The 26,591-nt window shown below is 34.3% G+C and overlaps 2 protein-coding genes across 8 annotated transcripts; both read left to right on the top strand.

Moving 5' to 3' along the window:
* Window positions 1-64: 64 nt before the first annotated feature.
* On the top strand, window positions 65-24,615 carry LOC124432314 (atrial natriuretic peptide-converting enzyme). Of its 4 annotated transcripts, none has more exons than XM_046981164.1 (14): window positions 65-1,154; window positions 2,512-2,752; window positions 6,042-6,475; window positions 14,056-14,239; window positions 19,791-20,004; window positions 20,648-21,019; window positions 21,095-21,327; window positions 21,430-21,636; window positions 21,714-21,927; window positions 22,001-22,146; window positions 22,232-22,400; window positions 22,474-22,724; window positions 23,211-23,329; window positions 23,393-24,615. In XM_046981164.1, exons 3-14 carry the CDS (start codon window positions 6,428-6,430, stop codon window positions 23,564-23,566), a joined length of 2,331 nt encoding a protein of 776 aa, XP_046837120.1. In that variant the 5' UTR covers window positions 65-1,154; window positions 2,512-2,752; window positions 6,042-6,427; the 3' UTR covers window positions 23,567-24,615. The 4 variants fall into 4 exon arrangements, with proteins under 4 accessions (XP_046837120.1, XP_046837116.1, XP_046837119.1 ...); XM_046981160.1 differs by having other exon boundaries at window positions 14,023-14,239; XM_046981163.1 differs by lacking the exons at window positions 65-1,154; window positions 2,512-2,752 and adding an exon at window positions 4,531-4,946 and having other exon boundaries at window positions 14,023-14,239.
* On the top strand, window positions 24,438-26,591 carry LOC124432315 (pyridoxine/pyridoxamine 5'-phosphate oxidase). 4 transcript variants are annotated; one of them, XM_046981166.1, is made up of 6 exons: window positions 24,438-24,609; window positions 25,417-25,582; window positions 25,706-25,805; window positions 25,903-25,977; window positions 26,091-26,293; window positions 26,367-26,591. In XM_046981166.1, the coding sequence occupies exons 1-6, from the start codon at window positions 24,438-24,440 to the stop codon at window positions 26,494-26,496; spliced, it is 846 nt and encodes a 281-aa protein (XP_046837122.1). In that variant the 3' UTR covers window positions 26,497-26,591. The 4 variants fall into 4 exon arrangements, with proteins under 4 accessions (XP_046837122.1, XP_046837121.1, XP_046837125.1 ...); XM_046981165.1 differs by having other exon boundaries at window positions 25,414-25,582; XM_046981169.1 differs by having other exon boundaries at window positions 24,459-24,609; window positions 25,434-25,582.

Below are 26,591 nucleotides of genomic sequence, written 5' to 3'. Positions count from 1 at the left end.
GTATATTAATATATATATATGTGTGTGTGTGTGTGTGTATATATATATACGACGTGATCGAAATAATCGATAAAATTCACTTATTTCAGGTACCTTCGAGAGAGGTGTTCTCTCTTTTTAAAATTCAAAGTATCAATCGTCCTCGATATTTATCCATCGATCGATCGAATGAACAGGCTACGCGAAATGTCAGGCAGCCATTGTCAAAAGCGTTTTTCCTATCGGTGTTCGCGTCAAGCTTCAATGATGCAATCGTAAGACATTGACTACGGTGCCGTTACGCAGTCCGTTCGTTGCAAAACTCGCAATACTCGGTTCAACAACCATGCGCTAAGAATATATAGGCTCTACTACTTCGGTTGGTCCTAAGAAATCGAGTCTTCCAGATGTAATAATATCATTTATAAATAGAACATAAGCTTGGAGTAACTTGTAACGCCAAATGGTGTATTGCATTGTCAGTTAAGTCACGGATTTATAGATAGTTCTGTATTAAAACGGATCATGCATTTTACACGAACAAAAATCTAAATATTCCTATGTCAGTCGGACATGTGGAATTCTTTTTAGCTATGCAAATCTTTCTGTTCGACTAATATAAATAGAATTGGTACGATAAAAAAAGAAAAAAAAAATATAGTTTCCGATCTAAACAAAAGTCCGCGTAAAAATGAAAAAGAAAATTCGCGTTTCTATCTATTATCGATACGTTTGACACGTATAGTTCGAATTTTTCATACTTAGTCTTCGTAGTCTCGTTTATACCAGAGCACCGTTAGCTCAAACTCTCGATGGTTTCGAAATATGCGTTAAAAACGTGAAAGGAATGTACGCGCGTGGCACTGTTTTAACAGCCTGCCGCGTCGGCCGGAGCGCGCGAGAGCTTTCTTGGAAATTGAACTTACGACCGCGGGTCGTCGATCATACCGGTGCTGATATCACACGTACATCTGTAACATCGAGCCAACCGTATACGTCGAAACTCGGAGAAATTTTCTCGCATCAACGACTGTTTACTCGAAACGATTGCTACGACGATGACAACGAAAACGACGAAGACGATTACGACCATACCAGGGACGATTTCTATACGCTTCTCAACATGGCATATAGAAAGCTGTTTCGTCGAAGATCAGGATACTCTGTAAACGAACGTAAGTACTCTTTAGAGAGCACTTGTTTAACGGGTTACTGCGAATCCTATACGGTAAAAGTATAGACTAATGATACGCGCGAATACGAACGGTTCTATTTTAATAGTCTAATGTATATAACAGTGATAGTCTCTGCGTAGTAAACTCTGTATAGCATAGAATGCACTTGCTCGCCAACGTTCCATTCTCTCTCTCTCGATTCGCGGAGAGATAAGTTTTTGTTGTTAACGATCGGAAGGGAACGCGCGCTTACCTCATGATTTCGAACAAGACCGTATATCGTTTCGTTCCTTTCCAGGAGACAAAATTTCTCTCTCTCCTATTGAGAAATATCTTTTTTTTTTTTCATCTGTATAGATCTCGGATTGAAATCGTTAGGAAAAAAAAAAATACAAGAAGGGAAAAAAGAATCGGAGAAAATATATCTCGTAAACGAGGTGCGAATGTTTTCACGAAAGAAATCATACTTTCACGCCGTTCTACATGTAATATATATGTGTATACATATACACATATATATATTTGTTTATTCGAGAAATCCATTAGGAAGCGTGGGTACGACAAAAATTAAAAATACATTTTTCTCATTGTCGAATAGTAGAGAAATTGAATTTTTCTACGATCAAATCGCAATAAGATGAATTTTAATCAATTCAACTGTATATGATAGTCATGCGAAATTATTCTATTTTTATCCTGTTTAATATCTATTTAAATAGCATAACGAGTAATTACTTCTTTTCGCCCGAAGATAATATTTACCGTAATACAAAAAAAAAGATCCTTGTTACTTCGTAAAGAATATATATATATATACAATTAACGGGTTAATGAGTTAAAAAATAAAATTTTGTTTACATATACACACGTATATAGTTAGGATCGATAAATATTATTCTTAGTCGATCGAAATTAACAATAATTTTGTTCGATTAATTAGCGCACGCTTGATGTCATTGATCGCGTTGATGTTAGATAGACGAAGGAAAGCATTTACCGGGTCATTAATCGAGTAACAGCAGCAACAGAGCCAGCAGTAGCAGCAACCGCGTGTATGTATGTACACATTCGTGCGTGTACCACGCGCCACGATACTTCGCGTTTAGCATTAACGGTTGTTTCTTTCCATGCGACACGAGAGAAAGAGGCTCGCCTTGGTGTACTCGACGAGGCTTCTTCCAGTGTCGGTGCTGACTTTAAAAGGGAAAGATATAAACGTTTCCGGTCTATGCCCAAAGCGAACATCTGTTTTCTTTGTTGTAACGCGCGTTTTGTCCCTTTTTTTTTTTTTTTTTTTTATACACATATTCTTATCCAGAGAATTTCGTGGCATTTTTATTATTCTCTGTCTTTTCAGTGCAACGAAACTAAGAAGTTCGATCGAACGCATAATCCACGTGTTAATTTCGACTTTATAATAATTTACGAGATAGTGATATCAGTAAGGAAAGAATAAAAAAAAATAAATAAATAAAGAAAGAAAGATTTTGTCGTACGACGAACGGCCCTGACGAAGAAAAGGAAAGGACGTCCTCGAGGAAAACGACGAAGAGAAAAGATCAAAAAAAAAAAAAGAAAAAGAAAAGAAAAAAATTAAGGTGGGTCCGGTCAGAAATACGTTATACGTATGTATGTATGTATGTGTGTATGTATGTGTTATACGTGTGCCTTGTACGCGTACCTTTCATCTGAATTTTATAGCGTTCTTTCAACTCTGTTTTTTCACATTCTTTGCCGGTCGTGCGTGTTTTTAGATTACGATGCTGGATGCACGATAGGTGTTTAACATTCTCCTCCGTCCTCATGCAAATTTAATCTTTCTTTTTTGTTCGTGTTTCTTTCTCTCTCTCTCTCTCTCTCTCTCTCTCTCTCTCTCTCTCTGTCTCTGTCTCTGTCTCTGTCTCTGTCTCTGTCTCTCTTTCTACGTGTGTGTATGTGTGTTTTTTATTTATTTTAATCGAATCCGTGAAGATTCAAGGATAGGACATCGTACTCCGTTACGACGACAATATCTTCCATATACAACCTCGTAGAATAATCTTTCGTGAATGTTTCTATATTAAAATTGACTATTTTCTTTTTAAAGATCCTTATCGAAACAATTAGTATAATCAATGGATTATCCGTGTATACTTGTAATAAGAGAAGATACAAAAGCGTTATATTACATCCACATGTTAGCCTTGAAACAACACTGCGTTTCGTTTGAATCATTGCACATACGTTTTTTATTCTTGTTTTTTTTTTTTTTAGTATAGATCGAGAGAGAGAGAGAGAGAGAGAGAGAGAGAGAGAGAGAGAGAGAGAGAAAGATAGAAATAACAAACTTATACTTTCATCGAATTTCATTGAATTTATATCACATTACTTTTCTTACGACGATGTGAAAATAAGGAGGAGAGAGAGAGAATGAAAAATGAATGATAAGTTATAATAATTCAAGTACGAACGAAGAACGTTAAATACAGAGGATTTATAAATTTTTATCTACGATATATTCAATCGTTTCCGTGTTTATATATGCGCGCGAACGGAAGACGACACAATAACGTGAAAGTGCATAGACAACGGGGAACAATTCTGTCTACTTGTTTGATTCGTGGGAGTAGAACGTTTGTAAACTCGTTGAGAGCGCACGAACTTCCGATCTTATTGCGAGATTGCGTGCGAAACTTCTCTTTGAGAGGTTCATTGATTCCGTGACGGGAGAATACGATGTAATTGCACCTGCATCTTAGCTCGTCTACTCTCTTTCTCTCTCTTTCTTGGTAAAGAGAAAGAGAGAGAGAGAGAGAGATTTGAACGATACACATAAATACATAGTAAATATGTACGCGTATTCTATTCGATTTAATCGAGAAAGAGAGAGAGAGAGATTTGAACGATACACATAAATGCATAGTAAATATGTACGCGTATCCTATTCGATTTAAACGTGTAGAATTTATTAATTACGAAAGATCATATTAAAAGGGGGTGGGAGGGAAAGATAGAAAAAACTCGATTATACGAATCGTTCATTGTATGTAATCGTAAGACTCGGCCTATTTATTAAAAAGTAAGAAGATTTAACGATATGACACATAGACACACTTTCGCCATAACAGATTGGTTTTACGGTCTACTATAGAATCCAACGCTGTACTACTTACTATCATATCTTTCTTATTTCATTCTTCTTTCTCATGTATATATATATATATATATATATATATATCATGTATATATATATATATATATATATATATATATATATCGTATAGATATTAGTAAAAAGAAACAAAATACCACGATAAATGAATAAAACTTTGCATTATCATTCGCGATAATTGATTATTATTTTCTCTTATAAACATATGCCGGCATTTCTCTTGAACTATTCACATAATCCATATCATAGAAATGGAAGAGGAAAAAAAGGAAAAAAAAAGTTATTTCGATCGTATGAATTTTCACGTATACATAACGTACAACATAAATATGAAATGTGACAAATCGATCCTTTGTCGTCGTCGTCGTCGTCGTCGTCCTTGCTCTAGACAGCTTCATAAGCGTGCCCTCAGCTTTAAGAGGGAGTACGTACGGGCCGCTGCGCCGTGGAGAACCGGTAATGACGTGAAAGTGCATCCACGAGCGAACGAGCGAACGGCAAGAGCAGACCCTCCGTTCTCTCTTCGCGTTCGGGACAATCTCCTGGCTCGTGGCACCAGACTCCGATTTCATCGGCTCGGGAGAAATTGGCCGTTCCTCGAGCACGAAAGAACATTCTTTTCGAACGGTCCGACACCGATAGTAGGTCTCTTGCTCTCTCTCTCTCTCTCTTTCTCGATCTCACTCTTCGAACGTTCCATTCTCTCTCTTTGTTCCTTATTATTTTCTACTTATTATTTTTTTTTTGTGTCTCTTTTTTCTTTCTTTTTTTTTTGTTGTTATCTCTTTTCATCGAGTTATGTGGTCAAACATCGAGAACAACGCACATTGGCTGTTACGTTTAGCAGCTGCCAACGGTTGTCCCTATCTATTCGTGCACCTGCATCGTATCCAACCGGTTCAATCTTAATGGACTTTCTTACGGACCAGTGATTTTTAATGGACCATCTCTCTCTCTCTCTCTCTCTTTCTCTCTCACTAGTGTAGTTAAAAATTGGGTCAAGTACTCGAAAGTGACGCGATTCTGGGACGCTTGTTCCTCCTGAACGAGTTTCGACGTCTTTTGCGCTTTTCGCGCATCTCTATCTCTATATATCTTTGTGTATCTAACTCTTTGGACGGATTATTACAGTGCTCTAAGGATCTTGGGATCTCTCAGTGAGTGAAAATTTTCTTTCAATGTTTTTTTCTTCTTCCTTCAGTCTCTTCTTCCTCTTTCAGTCTAGTTTTAAATCTTTTTTTTTCTTTCTTTTTCCTTTTTCTCTGTTAAAAAGTTTTAATTTAATTGAATTCCAAATTAGTGTACGGAACTCATTTTCGTTTGTTTTAGCATTCGTTTTATTTAAATTAAGAGACGTTAAATCGGCCCAATTGCTCGACAGTGTCAAGAATCTGCTCCGGATCGAAAGTTCCGCGATATCGTGTTACCATGTGTGTATGTGTGCGCGCGTGTGTGTGTATGTGTGCGTTTACCTCAAAGAGAAGATACATCTAGTTGGTCACGAAAGTGCAACGAAGTATCAAATGACATTATTCTCTCATTTCTCACGTGCTTCAGGCTTTTGCACAATCGCAACGAACGCAAACATCGACGTTTTTTTTCAAGTTTTCTTTGATCTTTCTTTCTTATCTTTCTCCTCTTCTCTCTCTCTCTCTCTCTTTCTCTCTCTCTCTCTCTCTCTTTCTTTCTCTTTCTCAAATTCCCATCATAATTGAAATTTCACGTATAATTTACAGTACACAACCGTAGAAAATCTCGGCCGCACTACTTTACATAAACCAATAAGAGAAATGGTGTCTTGAGAGGATTCAAAGAGCAACGGCATCGATTCGATCTGAAATTAACGAAAGAAGGAATTTCTCTATTTCGACGGAAGGAGGAAGAACCGAAAAGGAGGAAAATAAGGTGTTTGGTGCAGTGTGAATCGGATTAAAAACAAAAAAAATCTTATGCTTAGTGAGGTGATCGAAAAAAAAAGGAAAATAATAGAAGGAATAAAATTCTCCCGCGATGACGTTCTTCTTCATGATTTTGGGCCCGGAAAACAACGTCGTCTCGGGTGAACGTTGACAAATCAAACTAATCGAGGGGAAGGATAAAATAGGTGAAACGATTTTTGAAAATGACCGTCACGATGGAACATAAGAGGAAGAGCTCGTGGGATTCAAAGGTGAGACTTGAATCTGGCACACTTTCTACGCTCTTTCAATTGCTTCTCTTATTCTCTATGTGTGTTTTCGTGTATTAGTTCTTTCTATTTTTCTCTCTCTCTCTCTCTCACTCTCTGTTTCTCTGCTCCCAACGATGCTCTTAATGTTAATTAGATGCTCGGACCTCGTGCGAAAGACGCACACCAGGCGAAAATATCCCTGGCAGAGTCGTCTGCGAAATCATCCTCGGAAATGCGCATTGTTCTTCCCGTGAAAGACGTAAAAGCTAAGCCACGGAAGCGTTATTATTGAATTTTACGCTGGCAATTTTCTTACGATCGTTTTTATATTATCCATTGCCTTTCGCGGAACTCGAAAGGATGGGTGGGAAAGATAATGTCGTGGCATTTTGTAATTTCGTAAATTCAATGACGTTTATTTTAATATTTTTCCTTCAATATATGATTCCCATGCGATTCATTGAAATTTGAGATATACGTTAAATGATTTTTAATTAAATTTTCGACCGAGTCCGACGTCTAGCGATTTCGTTATTACCTGATATTAGTTAATTAGTTTCGTAAGAGCTTCTTCATAATCCATTCGACGTCGTCTTTATTTTGTCATTAAGACATTCCGAGTAATGGAAGGAAAATGTCGCTTCGTAATAACCGTGAAGAATTTCAATATAGTAGTAGTAGTGTAGTAGTCGCCCGAGGCTTCCTTTGACGGACATAAAAACTATATTTATTCGGGTAGACGTTACCACTCGCAGCCTGACCTTCAACTAATCTTTATTTTTTTTTTTTTTTTTTTTTTGTTTTTTTACACAATTCGTGCCTTCGTATTTCGCAGGGAGATGTCAAGAACAAAGATCAACGCTGTTGTAAATCTTACTTATTTTCGACGTACATACCTACATTTATTTGTGACTACCCAAAACGGTCGTTTCTTGGGAATAGTTTTAAAATAGAAAACGTCGTCGTTCTCACGATGACACAGCGACGACATCGGAAGGGAAAAAATCTTTAAACAATTTGGTACGATTCCTACTACTTGCAATGGGTTTAATACCCCGTCCGTATTCCGATCTTTCGAAGCAAACTCATCCCGGTCGCATATTCTTTGAATTATTTCTGCGGTTCTCGAGGTCTGAACTCGTGGAATTAGATATACGCCTCGTAATAAACTTCGGCCGAACTCTCTGAATTACATAAATGGTGAATTTTCAACGTGAGCGCGCGTCCGCGTATTCTTAACTTCCATAGACAATTACAAGAACGAGTAGCAAGATCAGGGTTGAATGTAAATTTTTTAAAGGAGATAATAATTCAGTTGTTCCTTGTATTCTAATCTACAACCGTATCATCCGATCTTATACAAGATTCTCCTCGAATTTCATCGGCTGACAAATATTTATCGTAGATTAAGAATGTAAACGCGATTGCAGTAAATCATAAAAGTGAATTTATTTCGAGTTCAAAGTATATTTACAAATAGGATACAGGTATGTAGATCGAAATATTTAGAAAACGTGGAACGTCTTTAATGTACATTTCTATTTATTTGATCGGTATCTTGATTAATTAATGGCAAATATTTTGTAAAAATAAATGATCAGTATATATATATATATATATATATATATATATATATATATACACTTTTTGGATACTCAGTGTTCATATACATATTTTAATCGATACAAATAATAATTAAGTCTCAGCGTCACTTATAATACGTAAGTATTGATATTTTATTATAAATATTAATCATTTATTGAAAATATTGACCCAATAAATGATTTTTAAAGTATATCCATCTACATAGACATCGATATACTCTCGTACATTATTTTGTCGTTGGACAAATGTATTTTAAAGAAATTTGAATCTCTTGAAAATTTGATCTTCCTTAGAAACCTTAAAACGATCTTCTAAAACCTTTTCTCCGATCGACCTTGTTCTCCATTGACCCTGAGTCGCCATATGTGTGTATCGAATACTTACGCACTCGCCGCAGGAGCTAAAACGAAGAACTAGGCTGACCGGAATAGAGAACGATGCGTTAACGTTGGGCTGGGTTGGCTGGGTTGGGCTGTCATCTGTTCTCTTCACGATTTACCGTTACGCTCTTACCGACACTCGATGAAGCCGATTGACATTCCGAACGTGCGACGCGAATTGTCACTCGTTTGTTTCCCTTCTCTTTTTCCGGAATAAATCGGCACAAATTATTTAGTAGATCCTGTTTTAACTTAAACTCCATTAAAATCTTTCACCTTTCAATTTATTCTTCTCTATGCGGAAATCGTTACGTATTAAGGAAAGTTTATGACGGTTTTGGATTCGATCTAAGAAAAAGTAGTATATCCAATCAACATTTTTCAACGCGGTGGAACATTTCCAGAGCGGTTCTTTTATTTCATCTTATTTTCTTTTTTTTTTTTTTTTTTACTTCTTTTTTAAGAAGTATCAGATTTTATCTTAATTGTTTTCTCATTAGTGTATAGACGGCATACTTATGTAAAGAATTTTTAATCAATTGTATGTAATGATCTGGATTGATTTTGCAACAGGAGAGAAGTTTTTCCAGGAAGTTAGAAAACACATACCACGATATGTTTACGTTGGCTAATGATTTTTAACTGGACATATTGGCATGATCATTCTTTTTGGTTGAAGAAAGCATTATCGTGTTTACTAGAATAGAAGCACTGGACCGAGAAGGCTACGGGTTTACGAGTGTCGGACGCTCGTTACATGCATACAGAGGGAGGCGAATGGAAGCGGGCAGAATGTAATTTAAGGCGAGCAAAACTTGTTCCTAGATTCTTGCTCTTTTCGAAAGGTAACCTGGTGTTTGGAGTAACGGTAGTAACAACAGTCAAAGGGGACTATGGCGAGCCAATGGGACATACTAGATTTTTTTCCTTTCTCCCTTTTTTCTTCTTTTTTCATGACTCGGTGACACAAATTTCTAAGGAGTTTGACACTTTACCGAGCGTTTTTCATTGTGAACAAAGATTACTTCGAATAATTGGTACATACATGCATATATATATATATACACATATATATATACACATATATATATATATACACATATATGTACATAAATAGGTGCATGCCTACGCGTAAGTAAAAAAGAATTTCCTCGCCGAGTCGTTCCTCGAAGTTTTACTACCTTGAAATTAGGAAAATGATTAGAATATATTTGAAAGCCGGTTCTTAAAACTATAGTTTCCGGGAAACTATGATTATTCGAGAGGAGGACGACGTGGCTTGCATCGTTATTCGTGAGTCTCTCGAGTCGTAAAATTCAAAGAGGATGACGTCGAGTGCGTCGAGATGACGATGATAAACGTACAACTTCCGTAGGGTGCGTCGTTTTACGCCGGGCAGAATTCTTTTCCACCGGGGCCATTCTTGTCCATCGTCCACCGGCCGGATATTCTCGTATAACTATAAATAAATATACACATAGTATCACAACAAAGTCTTCGAGCTAAAAGAAGAAAAGAAATAAATCTCTTAGTTCATATTAAAGTTGTGTCGATTCTATATACTTTCACGAAAGCCTCATCAAGAGAAGAAAATAACTCTGCCACGATTTCATAAATTTTTTTTCCTTTTTTCTTTCTTGTTCTTTTTTTTTCTCGGCCTTGAAGTCGTTGACCGTGTCCATTAGCGGAAGCATACGCGTATCTCTCGGCACGTTTAGTCTGGCACTTAATCTCTTTCTACCATCGTTACTCGATTCTCCACTTACTGACATTGAAATCTACTTTCGAAACGACCACCCCTTACCCCTTCACAATCAGCGATTCATCGTATTAACGCTCGAAAGTCAATGATTATTTCCAATTGTAATTGCTTATTTGATTTACGATTGGAAAACGTTTTTGCGAAGCTTTCCTTTCCGATCTGGAAATTTCTTCATCTAATAAATTACACCGCATCCTTCCGCCGTCTATAAATTTTTAAACATCATCGAAGCTATTCTAAATCGATTACCCACGTACGGTACTCTTAATCGTGTTAAATCGTGCTCTTCTTTTGTTTCGTTGACGTATTTCGTAACGAGGATTCCTTTCTTTTTCCAAAGGATCGGGTCTCATGACCTTTTAATACTATTATGAGAATCATGAGATATATCCGTGCGATTCTTTGTCGTAAAGATAATTCTTAATAAAATATCATGATTTTTGCGAAATATATCATCAGAAAATTCAATTATTTGTACGTTCGATTAGGTAAAAAAAAAGTACAGATCTTATTTTCTTTTTTCATCGATTCATTTAAAAACGCGTGTTTAACGCGTTAATAAATTCGATCGTTTGACATAAATTCGTAATGTTCGATGAGACTTGCATTCTTATTTATTTTAATCGAGACAATGTTTTGATAAAGAACTCCTAAGCGAATTGTATCTTTGAATCGAGTTACTATAATGCAAAAGGTTTCGTGCTCGAACTTTCATTCGACTTTCGTAATATGTGCACTACTATTGTGTTAGGCAAAAGACCCTCCTAGGATCGTTCTCAACTTACATAAGACTTAGACAAAGTCTAAGACTGGCAGTTTTTCGATCGGCGTATTCGATCAGTAGCATTCCAAGTTCTAATTAAAATTTTATATATATATATATATATATATATATATATATATATATATCTGCCGTCTAGGCGGAAAGGGTAGACCGGTCATAAAGTTCGTGTTCTCGATATCTCGAATGAGAGAACAGAGTCGAGTCGAAGATACGAATAAAAACCAATATTGCATTTCGTGTTACAGTCTAGTAATGTGGACTTTCAGGTTTGAATTTTTCCCGATAAAACCTTACAGATATGTTAATCTTAATTTCTCGCCAAGGAAAATATTCATTGCCGTATGGTCGAAATCGTGACACGATTCTTGGTCCGTTGCCCGTTTAAATTAAGCGGTAACGTTAATGACCCTTTCTCGATATGCAAATAGATATTTTCTAATTTCCGCATAGACGATAGGAATATGCTAATATAGATCAAGTTCTCGTTACAAAGATCAAATGGCACGGGTGGAAAAGAATTTTTTATATCTAATCGATGCAATAAAACTACGCCGGGTTATCGTCGGGTATTTAGATAATGAACGGACGTTTGATAAATAACGTTCAAAGTACGGAAATGATCTAGAACATAGATTAACATAATTTCCAACGAAAGAAAAGAAAAGAAAGACAGACAAAAAAAAGATATGCAATGCTATTTACATTTATTTCCTATTCTCGCAATGGCGTATCGAGTGCCGTGAGAAAATTGGCTCGCCTCTCACAAACATTATTCGTTTCTATCTATTCACTTTTACTTTAGCGATCCACAATCTTAACGATTTCCAAGATCATTCCGTGAAAGACGAATAACCGTGGTGTGACCTTTTAAATGCGAAAATAAATAACTATGAGAGTTAATCGTAAGAAATTAACAAATTATAATATGTAAATACAAATATCCTTAACGCTTATCCTATAATCATTGTGTAAAGAATTTTTTTTTCCAACGGGTCAAAAATTCATATAGGTTATCAATCGTAGAAATGTCATTCGTAATCGCGGTCGAGTAAAAGGAATCTCTCGAAGGATAGTACCGTCCTTCGAATCGTCATTATTAGATTTCCACCTGGAAAGAGAATGTTTTTTTTCCCATCGATTGAGTCCAAAAAATGGATCGATGTTGAATCGTGACATTTCGTCTCGTTAATAAGCGAGGAAAACAAAAGGATAATAAAAAGAAGAAGAACTTTCGAACTAGCCCACATTCATCATCATCATCATCATCATCATTCGTTAAAAGGTGTGATTCCTTCGGTTGTTACCGCACATCATAGACCGTGAGCCGAGCGTAACATTTGAACGGGGAAGGCCTACGCCCTCCACGTTCGTTCGTTCGTCTATTCATCGCGTGGGGAAGACAGAGAGGGCAATAGAAAGAGAAAGAGAAAGAGAAAGATGCATCGCGAGTGGCGAATCGTGCACGCGCGTTCGCGCGAGGACGATTACACGGACGCTTACTCTCATAGATTTGCAAGTTAGAGAGAAAAATAAAAAGAAAGAGAGAGAGAGAGAGAAGAGGGGGAAGGGAGCGAGGGGAGAGGAGTAAACGTGTTATTGTGTATCTACTTAGCCGCAAAGAATACACGTGTAAAAAATAAATACATACGTAAACACATACCTACACACGTATATGTGTGTACTATATGTAAGTACATATGGTTATTTTACAATAACCACATACGCGAGCTTTGCATGTCACGAAACAAGGCGGTCTCGATCGCGGTCGATCGCGGATATGCGCTTGCATAAGCTGCTATTCGGACAATTACACGGCTAATCGCATAATTACAGGCCCTGGCGTTCATGTCAGTTACGAGGTGTTTCCTGCTTTCGTGATTCGTGATTATTGTCAAATGCAAGTGAGAAAAATCGTTTAATAGTATGGTATAAAAATGAAATCTTATATTTTAATAAATGTATATGTTAGAAAAATTTGTTTTCTAATTTTTAATTAAAGGAAATTTTGTGTACAAGGATTATCAAGGTATGAGTAAAAAATAATAGAATTTTGGCGTTTGTTTTATTTTAAAGATCTTTTATTTTTTCTTGTTATTTCCAAGATTTCGTATAATAATTAAAAATTCTTTTTCTTCGTTTCTCTTCAACTCTTCCTAATAATCGATATTCAACATTATTAAACGCGAGGATTGCACGATTTTATATATCTCAAGAGTAGGAAGAGAAAAAATCGATCGTTCAATACGAATCGTGTCTTTACACTTTGGAAGCTGTGGAAATTGTTGAACGAAGAAAGTAGAACGAAGAAGATAGTTTCGTCATGCACCCACTCACTCCTTCGATGTCTTCCATTGCGCTTCGTTTCGTAATGAAAAATTTCGCTATGGGTATATCTCGTGCGAGTGATTTAAGAGGAAAATCATAGTGAACGTTCCACATTTCATAGATTCGATCGTAAATTTACGTTACGTTGCACCGTAATTTATTATTTCTTGCAACTATGAATTAGATCTATGAACAGTTTGTGATACGATCTATACGATGTGCATATAAACCGGGTGCAGCATTTAAATGAGAACGCCTAAGTATCTTCGTTATTTATGGTTTTTTTTTTTTTTTTGAGAGATAGAAATGTTACATCATTTTAAAGGATACATCCAATGATGGAAAGAAATTTTTCTCAAATTTCAAGGTCATCGGTATTACTTTCAATGGAATCCTACGAATACTTGTTTTCGCATAAATTGATTCCACTTACCATTCTGAATAAAAATTAATATTCAATGTCGTCAAAATGATTAGTTCGTGAGGTATTTTAAATTCGTGTGACTCTTTTTATCTGAACATTTTTTCCATTGAAATATAAATAAACAAAAATATTTAAATATTCTCATTAAAGTATTGCACTCGATACAATGCATATATACATGCATATATGTGTATGTATATAAATATATATATACTTACATAATCAGTTTAAAAAGATCATAATAATATAACGAAGTGTCCTTTGAAGAAATTTCACAGCGTTCTTCGCGATCATCCGCAGATCTCGGTGAGCACGGTAAGCACGAGAAGATTCAGTCGGGCTGGCACACCAAGCTCGATCCTATCCTCGGACAGCGACATCAGATTCACCAGGAAGCTCGGTGGTCAATATCGATGTGGTTGCTGCGTCCTGGCTGCCTTCTTGCTCTTCCTTCTCTTTTCCGGCGTTTCCATATATCTAGGCTGTAAGTATTTTGTTTTTTTTTTGTTTTTTTTTTTTTTGTTTTTTTTTTATATCTTTCTTTACTTCGTTATCTCCTATCGCATAGGTGGACATAGATATCTGCTCGTAGGATACACTTAGCACTTATACATACTTATTTGTTCCATTAAGATGAAAATAAACGACTATCATTATTTAAAATCATCGAATGATGATGATTAATGAACTTTAGCAGCGATTAAACGGGGATCCTTTCATAATAGTGGCTGTACGTAGAAATACAGTTAACCATCTATGTTTTATTGCAAAGTTTTTCAACGATCTTACGGGTCGCGTTAAAATTCTTAACGTCTCACTACAATATTTTTATATGCTTGCTGATTTACGTCGAAGTCGAGAAAAGTAATTAAGTCGTAATAGAAGATTGAGAAACGCCGTTCCATCGTATATTTCGTATGGTATCGAAACTAATTTTGAATGAAAATCTGACGACGTTGAGGATGAATGGACACGAGGTTCAAATTTTCTGCATCGATTTAATCCTTCAACATCTTCTCGAAATTAAAAGAAGTTAAGAAACGCTTTCGTTTCACCACTTTCACCATGAAATTCAAAGTTGGGAATAGAGCAGAGCATCGTAGTTGAACGAAAATCTGCAATCTTGTCGGTTATGCTGCCGATGCGGTTTAGGAGCCATGAAATTACATAGACGTCAAAGAAACTCGTCGCGTACCTCGAGCGAGAAGCCCCTCTCGATGAGGTTGGTATTCACGGTGTCTGAATGTTTTACGAACCGCGAACCCTGGATCGACGTTTCCTTTAGTCGAAAACAACCAACATTTTCCTTGTACAGTTCCAACATTTACGCGCACTTCACCTTGCAGAAATGATAGCGTTCCTTCCTCGAAACGATACGCGTGTCGTAACGAAGTTTTTAAATAATTTATAAGAGAATCCTACATATTGATATTTTCGGACTAATCAGTCGTCTCGTGTCTCTTAATAAATATCAAAATTATTCGAATTGAGATTGAACGGTTGATAATATTTCACACGTTATCGTTAACGTATCGTTAATTGGGATAAGAATTGCAAGAAGTAACGGTAAAAGTATTTTATATAATTCAATCCTTTATATTAAAATGTAATACTTGCGTGATTGATCAAAATGTCATTTCAATTTCCAACGGGTCTCGTAACCATCGGAAAAGAGTCATCGTTCCGTAGAAAATTATTGTCTTAAGGTGAACGGTAAATTCATAGGAATCACATTTCTCGATGTTCCTGTTAGTTATTATTATATAGTAGAGAAAGAGTACAAGCGAACGCGTATATAATTGATTGTTAGAGATGTAACGAAAGTAAGAAAAAAAAAACAAAGAAGAAAAGAAAAAAGAAATTAACAGTGCAAAAACGAAAAGAGTTCGCATTGATAATCGTTTTTCAATTATTCGCTACGATAAATCCGATTTATCACTACCTTGGTAATAATGTTTTAACGCTGTAAGTAGATGGTGTGTGACGAGTTTGAAAACATGATTCGTGCTTTACAAATTTGCTGCTAGATATTGTACTATAACGAATTATGAGCGAGAGTAAAACGATTTGTCGCGTTTATCGTCGTGATCATGTTAAGCCTGTCAAAATCTAACGACAATGAAAAAGTGACGATAAAAAAGGAATAATAAAAATTTGAGAGAATATATCTTTGATGGACAAGCAAAAAAATAGAAATTGGAATTATTAGTTTAGTTAAAAACCTAATATACCTGATACCGAAAAGCTAATATATCTAATATCAAATAGCTAATATATCTAATAATACCTATTAGCAAGACTAATAATATTCAAAGTGCAATATAACATCAGATGTTTTACGTGAGATTTAATAAACGTGAAAAGATATGTCTCAAACTATATATCATATTCGATTTCGAATTTTTTTTTTTTTTTTTTTTTTTCTTAAGAAATTGTGACTTATATTATTCTTATCAAAATTGTCAGTTTAATTTATATTTATTTAATCAAATAGTCAAACAAATATTAAATTGGAAACTATGAAATGGGCGTTTTTGTTTAGTTATTTATTATCATTCAACGCCTGTTTCATAGTTTCCAACCTAATATATAAGTATTTCATAGTTTCATAGTTTCCAACCTAATAGTATAGTAAGTTTCATAGTTTCCAATCTAATAGTTAAACTTGGTTGTTATTTTAATATAGTCACTATACACAATAATTTAAGTCATAAAATGCTTAACGATTTAAAGTTGATTCATATATTTCAGTTCAATCTTCGTTCTGATTGATCGGTCACAGTAATTTTGACATTATTGTATGTAATTTAAATTTATTGCATGCAGTGTAATTTAAATCTAAGCATTGTATATGTAAATCTGTTTTTTATTCAATTCCTTTAATATAAATTATGGATACTTAACTGTCATTGAACTGAAATGTTACCATTAAACAATATAACTGTACTTTTACTATATAATCAAATTTTGAAACTAAAAACAAAATAGTATAACTCGATTTATATTGTTTTTTATTTACCATTATACATCGTTTTCTCAAATATATAGATACTATTAGAATATCAGATAAAAAAAACGAGAAAAAAGTGATATTGACTTGTAATATTAGAATTATAATTAAAAGATAGCAACATAAAATATATTAGTTTACTTATCTTCTTTTGAACAAAAGTAAATTTATACTCTTTTGTCGTCGAGCACTGATATAATGTTCTATTATTTTCTTGCATACATTAAAATTCCATGACTTTTTCTGAATGAAATTATATAAGTCGAATGTATATAATCGTTTTCCAAGAATCAAAATGGATTAATATATATTTTAAAGGGCGAAAGGGCTCGTTATAAAAATAACTAAAATTATTATAAACGCATAAAAATAACTAAAATTTTCAAAGTTTTTTCAAAGATAATTACTTAACGAAAAATTCTAATTTTTTTGAAGAACTTCTCCTTTGTTCTTTCTAATAATTCTAATTTTATAAAAATACAACTTGCGGCTTTATGTTTCCAATATTTTCCTTTTTCTTTTTTTTTTTTTTAAGTCGAAATGTTGCCTAATGGCTGAATTATTCGTTCGTTACGAAATCTCATTTCCTGAAACATCGATTGTCGACCGCCGTTATTGCCAAAGGATTGAAATATCTGAAGTGAAAAATTTCAATTGATTTAACAATAGAAATATATTATCTAAAATGTAGTGTAGAAATTTTTCAAATTTTCGATCATCATAAAAATGATATCAGTTCGATTTGGAAAATCGTCTTGGAAAATCGCGTGACATAAAAGTCTCATAAATTAATTCGTAAATAAATTGAACGACTCGAAGAAACGCATCGGATCTATCAAATATCGTTAGAACTTGAAAGGAGCAGATAATAAGGAGTTATTAATGACTCGAACGTACTGGTAAGGAGAAACATGAGGAGGTCGATAAATGTATTGTGACGAGCGCATATGCGCGTGCGAACTAAAAGAAGGAAAGAAAAAAAAATAAAAGAAGAAGAAGAAGAAGAAGAAGAAGAAGGTGATGCGGCCAAAGCCCATTGAGGTCTTTCAGCACGCAAACATAACGGTCTGACCGAGTTACCGAGTCTTCGAGGAAGCCCTGACTAGTCATACGTTTTATCGGGGAACTACTTTTTTCCTTTTCTTTTAACATCTTACGACTTCATATCAACGAGAATTACCTTTTCTCTAGGTTAACTTTGTAGAATTATATTCCTGTAAATTTATCTCTTGACTCTTGTTTCTTTGAAATCGACATTCGACTGAGTGAATACAAATTTTTCCGCTTATCGGAAAGGAAAAGAAGGAAAACGAAAAAAAAAAGAAAAATATTGAAAAAATAAAAAACAAATCGTTATTCAATAATTGGCTCTTGTGTAAGATGGAAATTATAGATGAAAAAAATACCGGCTTTTTCTACGCTTGTTTACGATAATAAAAGATTTAAACATAGATAATCAAGTGAGAAATACCATAAGTATAATATTTGTTATTCTTCTTTTGTTTTGTTTTTTTCTTCCTTTCTCTCTCTCTCTCTCTCTCTCTCTGTCACTCTCTATCTTCCTCTTTTCGATAAGATTATTTACGTTTGTAAACGTGATAGGAGTACAGTTCCCTTTGATATGAGGATATTAACTGTGTGATAAAAAACGATAGTATGAAAAAAAAAATATTACGTAGTATTTCGATCGATAATAAAGGATTTTCTCGTTAAAGTAAGTACGTAAGGAGAACAACGATTCATATGGATTTTACGATCAATGAGAATATCTCGCGCGTTACTAACAAGAAACACGAACCAACGAGAATCATCTCTTGGTCCAGTGAGGCCTTCGAAGTAGTAAAAGGTAACGGTATGACCGAGTTATCGAAGTGACGCATGCCTATGACCGCTTAGCGGTTCGACCTTAAAGTGGGGATTTGTGTCCTTGAAACATTTTGATACTCGTACAGAGATTCCCAGTACGAGAGTACGCGTGTAGTCAGGATGATGGTGAGAGTAAGAGGGTCACAAGGAGAAGACCGAGACTGACTTTCAATACCGGAACTCGTAATGCTCCGTCATACTTTGAAGATTCCTTTTGTTCTTCTTCTTCTTCTTCTTCTTTGAACTCGACGAATTATTTATATTTAAATTTCTCTTTCTTTTCTTTTGTTTTTTTTTTCTTTTTTCTTTTTGTCGTCGTACGTTATAGAAAAAGATAAAAGAAAAAGAAAAAAGAAAAGAAAAAAAGGAGATAAATAAAATAAAACGCTTGTCCTTAGCGATAATTCTTTCTATCGCTATCGAGAACGTGTTAATCCAGTTTATGTTCGCACAGAATTTATATGTCATTGACATATGTTAGGTCGAAAAATTCTTTGGTCGACTTTACTATCTCAAATATCGAGCGTCTTTTAACCGCATGATATCGGTGTAAGATCGCCTCTCGGAAATATTGATTGTAGAATAAGGATTCGATCCTTCGTAAAAGAAATCTTTCTTTCTCTCTCTCTCTCTCTCTCTCTCTCTCTCTCTCTCTCTCTATCTATCTATCTATCTATCTATCTATCTATCTATCTATCTGTTAAAAAATGATGAAAAATTGCTGACCGAAGTTTGCGGTGAAAGGTGAGTCTCTTGGACACTGTCGCTGCGGGCACCTGCTTGTCCTCGATTCTTTTTTTCCATATAGTCACTCATCTCAATGGCGATACTCCAGAGGAAATTAAACTTTCTGTTGAAAGAAATAGACAACATAATAGCCATAGAATAAGTTTTTATAACGATATTACGTTCATTTGTTTATTTATTTATTATCATTATTTATTTATAATAAGAAATAGAGAAAAGAAATAATTATAACTCCGTTTATAAGTAAGTAAACGTCGAAGAACGTGACTTTGTCTTGTTTATATACGCGCTCGTTTCCTCGATCATGAAACTAACTAATTATGGTGATTACGTTAGAATGATCCTCTAGGAAACGTATAATAAAGTCGTTTGAAAAAGTAACTAATTGAGAACGTTGTATGATATTTTTCAGACACATTCCTAACGTCGGATTCACCAGGAGATCAAATATTCTTGGCGACATTTCGAGTTACCGATGGAGATTACTTTGCATTAGAACTGGCAGATCCCTCTACCGAGGCCTTTCGCATACGATCGCGAGAGTATCGCGATCGGATCAATCTTATTTTCCGACGTAGTTGGCTAAAACTCTCCTTTCTCGCTTCGGACATTTTAGCTCTCGACGGGTAAGTAATGTTATGGATTAGAATTGATTCAAATTTTAATAGCTCGAATAATTTGTTGTTCATTGAAATGATGTTCGAATCGATTTAACATGATATTTCTATCGAAAGATTTATCGTCGTCGTTTACGTTATGCCCTATTCGTCTAATATTCTTCTAATAGCGTTTGTACCGGTGAATGATTATAGAAGTTACGTATAAAGCGAATAAATCGAATAAATCGAATTTCTTGAGATGGAATAATTGAAAGTCTGGCGATGTTCTTCCCGAGATTTATCTTGGCTCGATACGAAAGAGAGAAAACCTTTTCCCGATCTCTCTTGCAATTCTTTTACGATTCATACATAAGCAAACGCGACGCGTTCTGATGTGTGCACTAAGGAAGAACAAGTATCGAATGCGCCACTTTCATCAGTAATGTATCCTCATGTTTCACATCAAACGAATACAGTAGCTATTTATTTCTAATCTCTTTAAATATTTCTAATGTTTAAAATACATTTTACGTATTCTCTTGCGACACTCTATATCGTTCTATAAAAGATTCTCAACTGGGAATATCTGATAGGATTAATTCTTGTCAGTGATAACAATACTATAAAGCTAACTTTTGTTTCTCTCTCTCTTTTTTTTTCTCCATTGCAGGGTGGAAGGACGCGACTTGGTGGTCCATTTCGATGTCAGATTTGATCCACGATATCAAACCATCACTACAAGCGACGTGGTTGATATTCTATCGCGTGAGATCGATCCGACTAGCACGAAATATCTATCAAATCTGACGATAGACGCAAAGAGTCTCGAAGTTCAAGAAAGTTTGACAGCTTTAAACGCACAAGTCAGCCTACAAACAACAGTCTCGACGATTCCACCTACAACGACTGCACCACCCCCAAGAAGATGCAGTCTTCTCGAATTATCTTATTGCAAACATCTTCCATACAACGTAACTTCCTATCCGAATATATTGGGACACCGTTCTTTGATCGACGTGGAGGAAGACGTTATTGCATTTAGGTAACTTCTTCGTTAATCGCTTACCTTTCGCAAAAATGATCTTTGCCGTGATTTATATTTTTCATTTTCAATCAGGGAATTGGTAGATGCCGAATGTTATCGTTCGGCATATGACTTCGTCTGTCAAGTTTTACAACCAGCCTGTTTGTCCGGCGATCCCGAAGATTTATTGCAACTACCTTGTAGAAGTTTTTGCAGAGAATTTTGGAACGGCTGCGGAAACAGACTTTCGGACAGGATCAAGCGAGCTTTGGATTGCTCCAATTTTCCGGAATACGCGGATGTTGGTAGTTGCAGGCCAAAACCAGGTGACAATTCTTATCGTTGTTCTAATTTCAAAGGAACTCTGAAAAAATATAATTTAAATGAAAAGTACTATAAAATGAGGAACATTGTTATTTTTATCGTAGGATGCGTACAGACGCTTCAATCGAAGGCTTTGTCGCCAAGAATTTGCGATGGTATAATCGATTGTCCAGATCTGGCTGATGAAAAAAATTGTGCCTATTGTCGCGACGGATATATGCATTGCGGAATTGGAAGAACTTGCATTCCACATGTCAAAAGATGCGACGGAAAAATAGATTGTCCAAATGGAAGCGACGAGAAGGATTGTCGTGAGTAGAGCGAAATTGTTGCTTTCTTTTTTCTTTTTTTTTTTTTTTTTTTGATGATCGACCCTTTCGTTTGATAGTATCATTAGCGCAAAGTATAAGAGCTGTTAAATCTCAGCCATGGGACACGCCACACGCCGCGAAATACAACAGCGAGGGTTACGTCGTTTTTAACGAAAAAGGTACAATCGGTAAACTCTGTACCGAGAATTTGAATGCCACTATGCCGGCAACAGAAATGGAAACCGTTCTTCAAACAGTAGCTAATTCTCTTTGTACTCTATTAACATATACGTGAGTGGTATTATTTTTCGATAGAATTTTATCCTTGAAATGTAAGATTTAATTTGATAATTTGTTTCCGCAGTGGCGTCAAATCTGTCGAGGTGAGAATCGACGAAGAAGAAGATGTTCAATACGTTCATATGGAAGATCCATCGGCTACAGAGATCACGTTTGTCAGGGCACCATGTCCAAGCAAAGACGTTATGTATATTCGTTGTTCTGAACTCGGTAAGAAATTCAAATTACCCAATTTTTTACTTTTACTCTGTATATCGTATATACAAAAGTTTCTTTTTTATACTTATCGTTTTAGAATGCGGGGTACAGCCTTTACGAAATAAAGGTAAACAGGGCCTTAGTAAAATGGCAGAACCTGGCGATTGGCCCTGGCACGCAGCACTTTTTAAGGAAGAGGTACATGTTTGCGATGCTACGTTGATTGCTGAAAATTGGTTACTCACAACTGCTTCTTGTTTCCAAGGGTAATAAAACATATTCGTGATATATTTTAATAGATCATTGTCCAAAATATGTTTATTTATTTTGATTATTTAGACAACCAAAGGCAGAATGGTCTGCTAGATTGGGCACAGTACGTCTTTCGAGTACGTCACCGTGGCAACAGGAACGTAGGATCATAGGAATGATAAAATCCCCTGTGGAGGGAAGTACGACTGTTCTATTAAAATTAGACCGTCCTGTTGCGACCTATTCGGATTTTGTCAGGCCAGTTTGTTTGCCTTCTGCTCAAGATCCACCATCGACCAATGCATCTCAATGCAATACTTTAGGTTGGGCCAGAAATCGTACGTAATCAATTTTTTTTTTCTTCTTTTATTTGTTTTGACATATTCAAAGTTTAACATTATTTAAATTAAGAACAAAAAGAACACAACGAAGGCCTCTATATAGTTTTACCTGATAGATAGAAAGTCATTTTTCCCTTATTCTACGGATACTTTTATAATAAATATTAAAATGAAATAAAGATGGTTGTATAATATACGATTTTTTTATTCTTAAGGATACAAGGACATATCACAATAACGTGCATTTATAAAACATGTTAGATAAACATATTGAGAAAAGTATAAAATGAAAGAAACTGGTATACTTATATAACTAACTTACGTTAATGTGCATACTTTCATATAGAAATATTATTTATTTAATAATGCAATGAAGTCGCAACTGTTGTACGACTTTTTGAAAAAATAAAGAAAAAAGAAATATTTATTCTTCGTACTTTCTATTTTGAAAAAAATATTCATTCTACATATTTTCTGTTTTAGGCGATATGCTGCAGAGAGTACAATTGAGGCATAGTGCGATGGAAAGATGCGAAAATATAAGCATTGCGTCGGTCAACAGTGTTTGTACCGAGCCAGCATATTCGGTGGATGATTGCAACGTAAGTTATAATATATTTATGCTTATAACTTAGATGTAATATTTTGAACATTGATTTACTTAGGAGGAAGAAGTCGCTGGTAGCCCAATGCTTTGCCTTCAAGCTGGTGGTCAAACATGGGCATTAACTGGAGTTGGTAGTTGGCGAATAGCTTGTTCTAAAGCAGGCGTCGAAAGACCTAGATTGTACGATCAAATATCCTCTAATATCGCTTGGATAAAATCAACGATTAGTTAAATATTTGTAATCGTTTGAGATGAAAACAAAACAAAAAAAAAGGAACAAAAAAAAGAAAGAAAAGTCATTTTGAATTAACGAACATGTACTGAAATGAAAATTGTGATAAATACTTAAAATCAACGACGATCGTATGTATATTATTTTCTTTTGCATAATTCGAACGTTTTATTATTTTTCATTTGTCATTCCTTCTTTGTATCGTCATCGATCGCTATTGCCATTAGATCATAACTTCCTAAACGTACATAGTGATATACGTAGTGATATTATTTAGTTTTATTTCTTCATTAGTAAAAGATATTGCAAATTAAAGATTATCGCGTACGATTGTAAATACGAATACGATCATTATATTGACTTTTCAAATAAATCTTAACAAATGATTTCTCATTTTGCGCGGCATAATTAATCTTTATTTATTTTATCGAAGAAAATTGTATTCACTATCTTTGTAAAATAAATACTATGTCGGTACCAAACCGATGTTGACGTATCACATTACGTTCTCAAACCAAATGGAATTATGACTAAATTCAATAAAATCCAAACATCGTCTTCTTATTCGTTTTTGTTTTTTTTTTTTTTTTTTTTTTTTTTCATCATAATGTTTAAAAATACACACGGTTGGAGTAGCAGTATTCGCTAGATTGTTATTTTCGTTAAATATAATAATATTCTATTAAATTGTTCACGAATATATGTTCTTATACCTTTGGAATGTATTTTCTTAATGTAAATAAATAATAGATTGACTAAAATAGAAAACCAAATTGTAATTAATGATTCTTAGTAATTTCAATAGTAACACGAAGTAAAGTGAAATAAAGTCTCTAGCTTTTCTTGACCGGTTTTAAAGAGGAGTTTGCGCATGTGTAAAATGGTGGGAGATTATAAGCAGCTGATATTTAAGCAGTTCGTTGTTAATAGCTCAGTCGTCTGTTTATCGAGAACCGATTCAAAGCCACCTGTGTTGTTACTATATATAGTGAAACAAACGAAGTATATTGATATTAACAATTTTGTTTGGTACAATAAACATGGTAAGATTATTTACAATGTGAATAAAGATCCATAACGATCTGAAATCATTTTCTAAATATTTATTGGTACACACAGTATTTTGTCTTCCATTTATTTATATGTACAAAGGGTAATAAAAATTATAATGGTTTCATGTACAATCGAGTGAAATATTTTTTATGTAATAGATATAGTGAAAATTGTAAGATAACCTTTGTCTTCGTTAAAAAATGATAAAAGTTATTGAACGAATATATCAATTAAAGTTCGATTTAAAATAAACCATTCAATAATATCATTGGAAAATGAATAATTAGTTAATGTGTGTATTATCGAAACGTTAAAAATAATGGGAATAAAAAAAAGTTCGGCTATTAACTTTGTTCAATAGTTTATTTAATTTTTTCCAAAATTTAACTCGTACAAAAAAGAATAAAAAATTTCCATTTTTTTTTTGTTTTTTTTTTTTCCACAAATACATACGTTCGAAAACTTGCATAAGTGTCATATTTTCATGTCTTTAAATCATGTCATTCATGTTTAATTGAAAAAAATGTCTAAGATTTCATATGTAACATCGTTAGATTGTACTTGAATGTATAAGTTTTCTACATAAACGAGGCTGTAATTAACATAAACTCAAATTATATAATACTTTATCACCTTTAGAATTATCAAAGGAATATTAACATAATATCATACAATTATCCGTCGTTTGTATTTTCTTTTCTTGTTTATTTGTTCTTCAACATTTAATTAGCTTCTTAAGGCGTGCGTAAGAATAATAAATAATTTTGGGAGATCAAAAAAATCAATTCATATAGCAGCATATCGTTTTACGAAGGAACCGAAAATCAGCGAAGAATATTCGGATTTAGCAAAGATCAATGATCTTGTCGATGATCCGATGGATCTTTTCAAATCGTGGCATGAAGAGTCAAGAAAATATTTACAAAATATGCTAGATATTTTTTGCCTGGCGACGTCCTCTATGTGAGTATATATATATATATATATATATATATATATATATATATATATATATAGATATATACGATAGAGATTAATTATGAATTTCGAAAAGAATCATTAAAATCAAATTATCTTCATTATTAGAGACAATAAAATTGCTGCAAGAAATGTAGTACTCAGAGAATTTGATAACGAGGGTTTCGTACTAGTCACTGATCAACGAAGTAGAAAAGCCTCAGAGTTGGTAAGAATATCATATCGCGAACGAAATTTTATTAAGTAAATCCATTCCGATAAATTTTAATAAAAACATTTTAATAAATACATATTTATAATCATAGGATAGTGTACCACGAGCTGCTGCGTGTTTTGTATGGTGTTACATAGATGATAAAGGACAAAACATTGTCAGACAGGTGATGGTTTATTTTATAAAAAAGAAAAAAATAAATTTCAATTGTATTATATCATAAATTTATTTATTGGTTCGTTGAAAAAAAATATTTATCTTTATATGAGTACGACATAGGTACGAGCTGAGGGTACAGTAAAAAAATTAGAACCGAAAGAATTTAAACATCTCTACGACAGAGAGCCACTTTTTTGCAAGATTCGATCTCATTTGTGTCATCAAGGTCACGCAATTGATTGGGACGATTTGAAACGCCGACATGATGAAATTGTAAAGGAATATCAAAGCGGCAAGAATACTCTGCCAATGCCGGAACACTTGTATGTTAATTACTTTTCAAATGACGCACAATTAAATTATACGAGTAAATTTCAGGAAATCATTTGTTTTTAGCATCGGATATAAATTGATACCAACAATGATAGAATTTTACTACGCGAAGGACAATCTTATCGGGGATAGAATGCAATATAACAAAAACACTTCGATCGATGGATGGCAACAAAGAAGATTGGCCGCTTAATATTAAAAATTACAAACATGTTTAATTATTTGTTTTCTAAACAAGGAATCCTTATAATAATTAAATTTTATTAAATAAAATAAAACAAATTTCAA

This window comes from Vespa crabro, chromosome 24 (genome assembly GCF_910589235.1).
Source record: "Vespa crabro chromosome 24, iyVesCrab1.2, whole genome shotgun sequence".
Lineage (NCBI taxonomy): Eukaryota > Metazoa > Arthropoda > Insecta > Hymenoptera > Vespidae > Vespa > Vespa crabro.
The sequence above is the reverse complement of the archived record's forward strand: the minus strand, read 5'-3'. Positions and strand labels throughout refer to the sequence as shown.

Excerpts from the sequence above, each read along its gene's own strand:
- LOC124432314 (XM_046981160.1), top strand. The coding sequence starts at position 6,428 with ATGACCGTCACGATGGAACATAAGAGGAAGAGCTCGTGGGATTCAAAG. Across the intron at positions 14,240-19,790 it reads CGTTTCCATATATCTAGGCT|ACACATTCCTAACGTCGGAT; the intron begins GTAAGTATTTTG and ends GATATTTTTCAG. Across the intron at positions 21,020-21,094 it reads GAAGACGTTATTGCATTTAG|GGAATTGGTAGATGCCGAAT; the intron begins GTAACTTCTTCG and ends ATTTTCAATCAG.
- LOC124432315 (XM_046981165.1), top strand. The coding sequence starts at position 24,438 with ATGTGTAAAATGGTGGGAGATTATAAGCAGCTGATATTTAAGCAGTTC. Across the intron at positions 25,978-26,090 it reads GACAAAACATTGTCAGACAG|GTACGAGCTGAGGGTACAGT; the intron begins GTGATGGTTTAT and ends AGTACGACATAG. Across the intron at positions 26,294-26,366 it reads CTGCCAATGCCGGAACACTT|CATCGGATATAAATTGATAC; the intron begins GTATGTTAATTA and ends ATTTGTTTTTAG.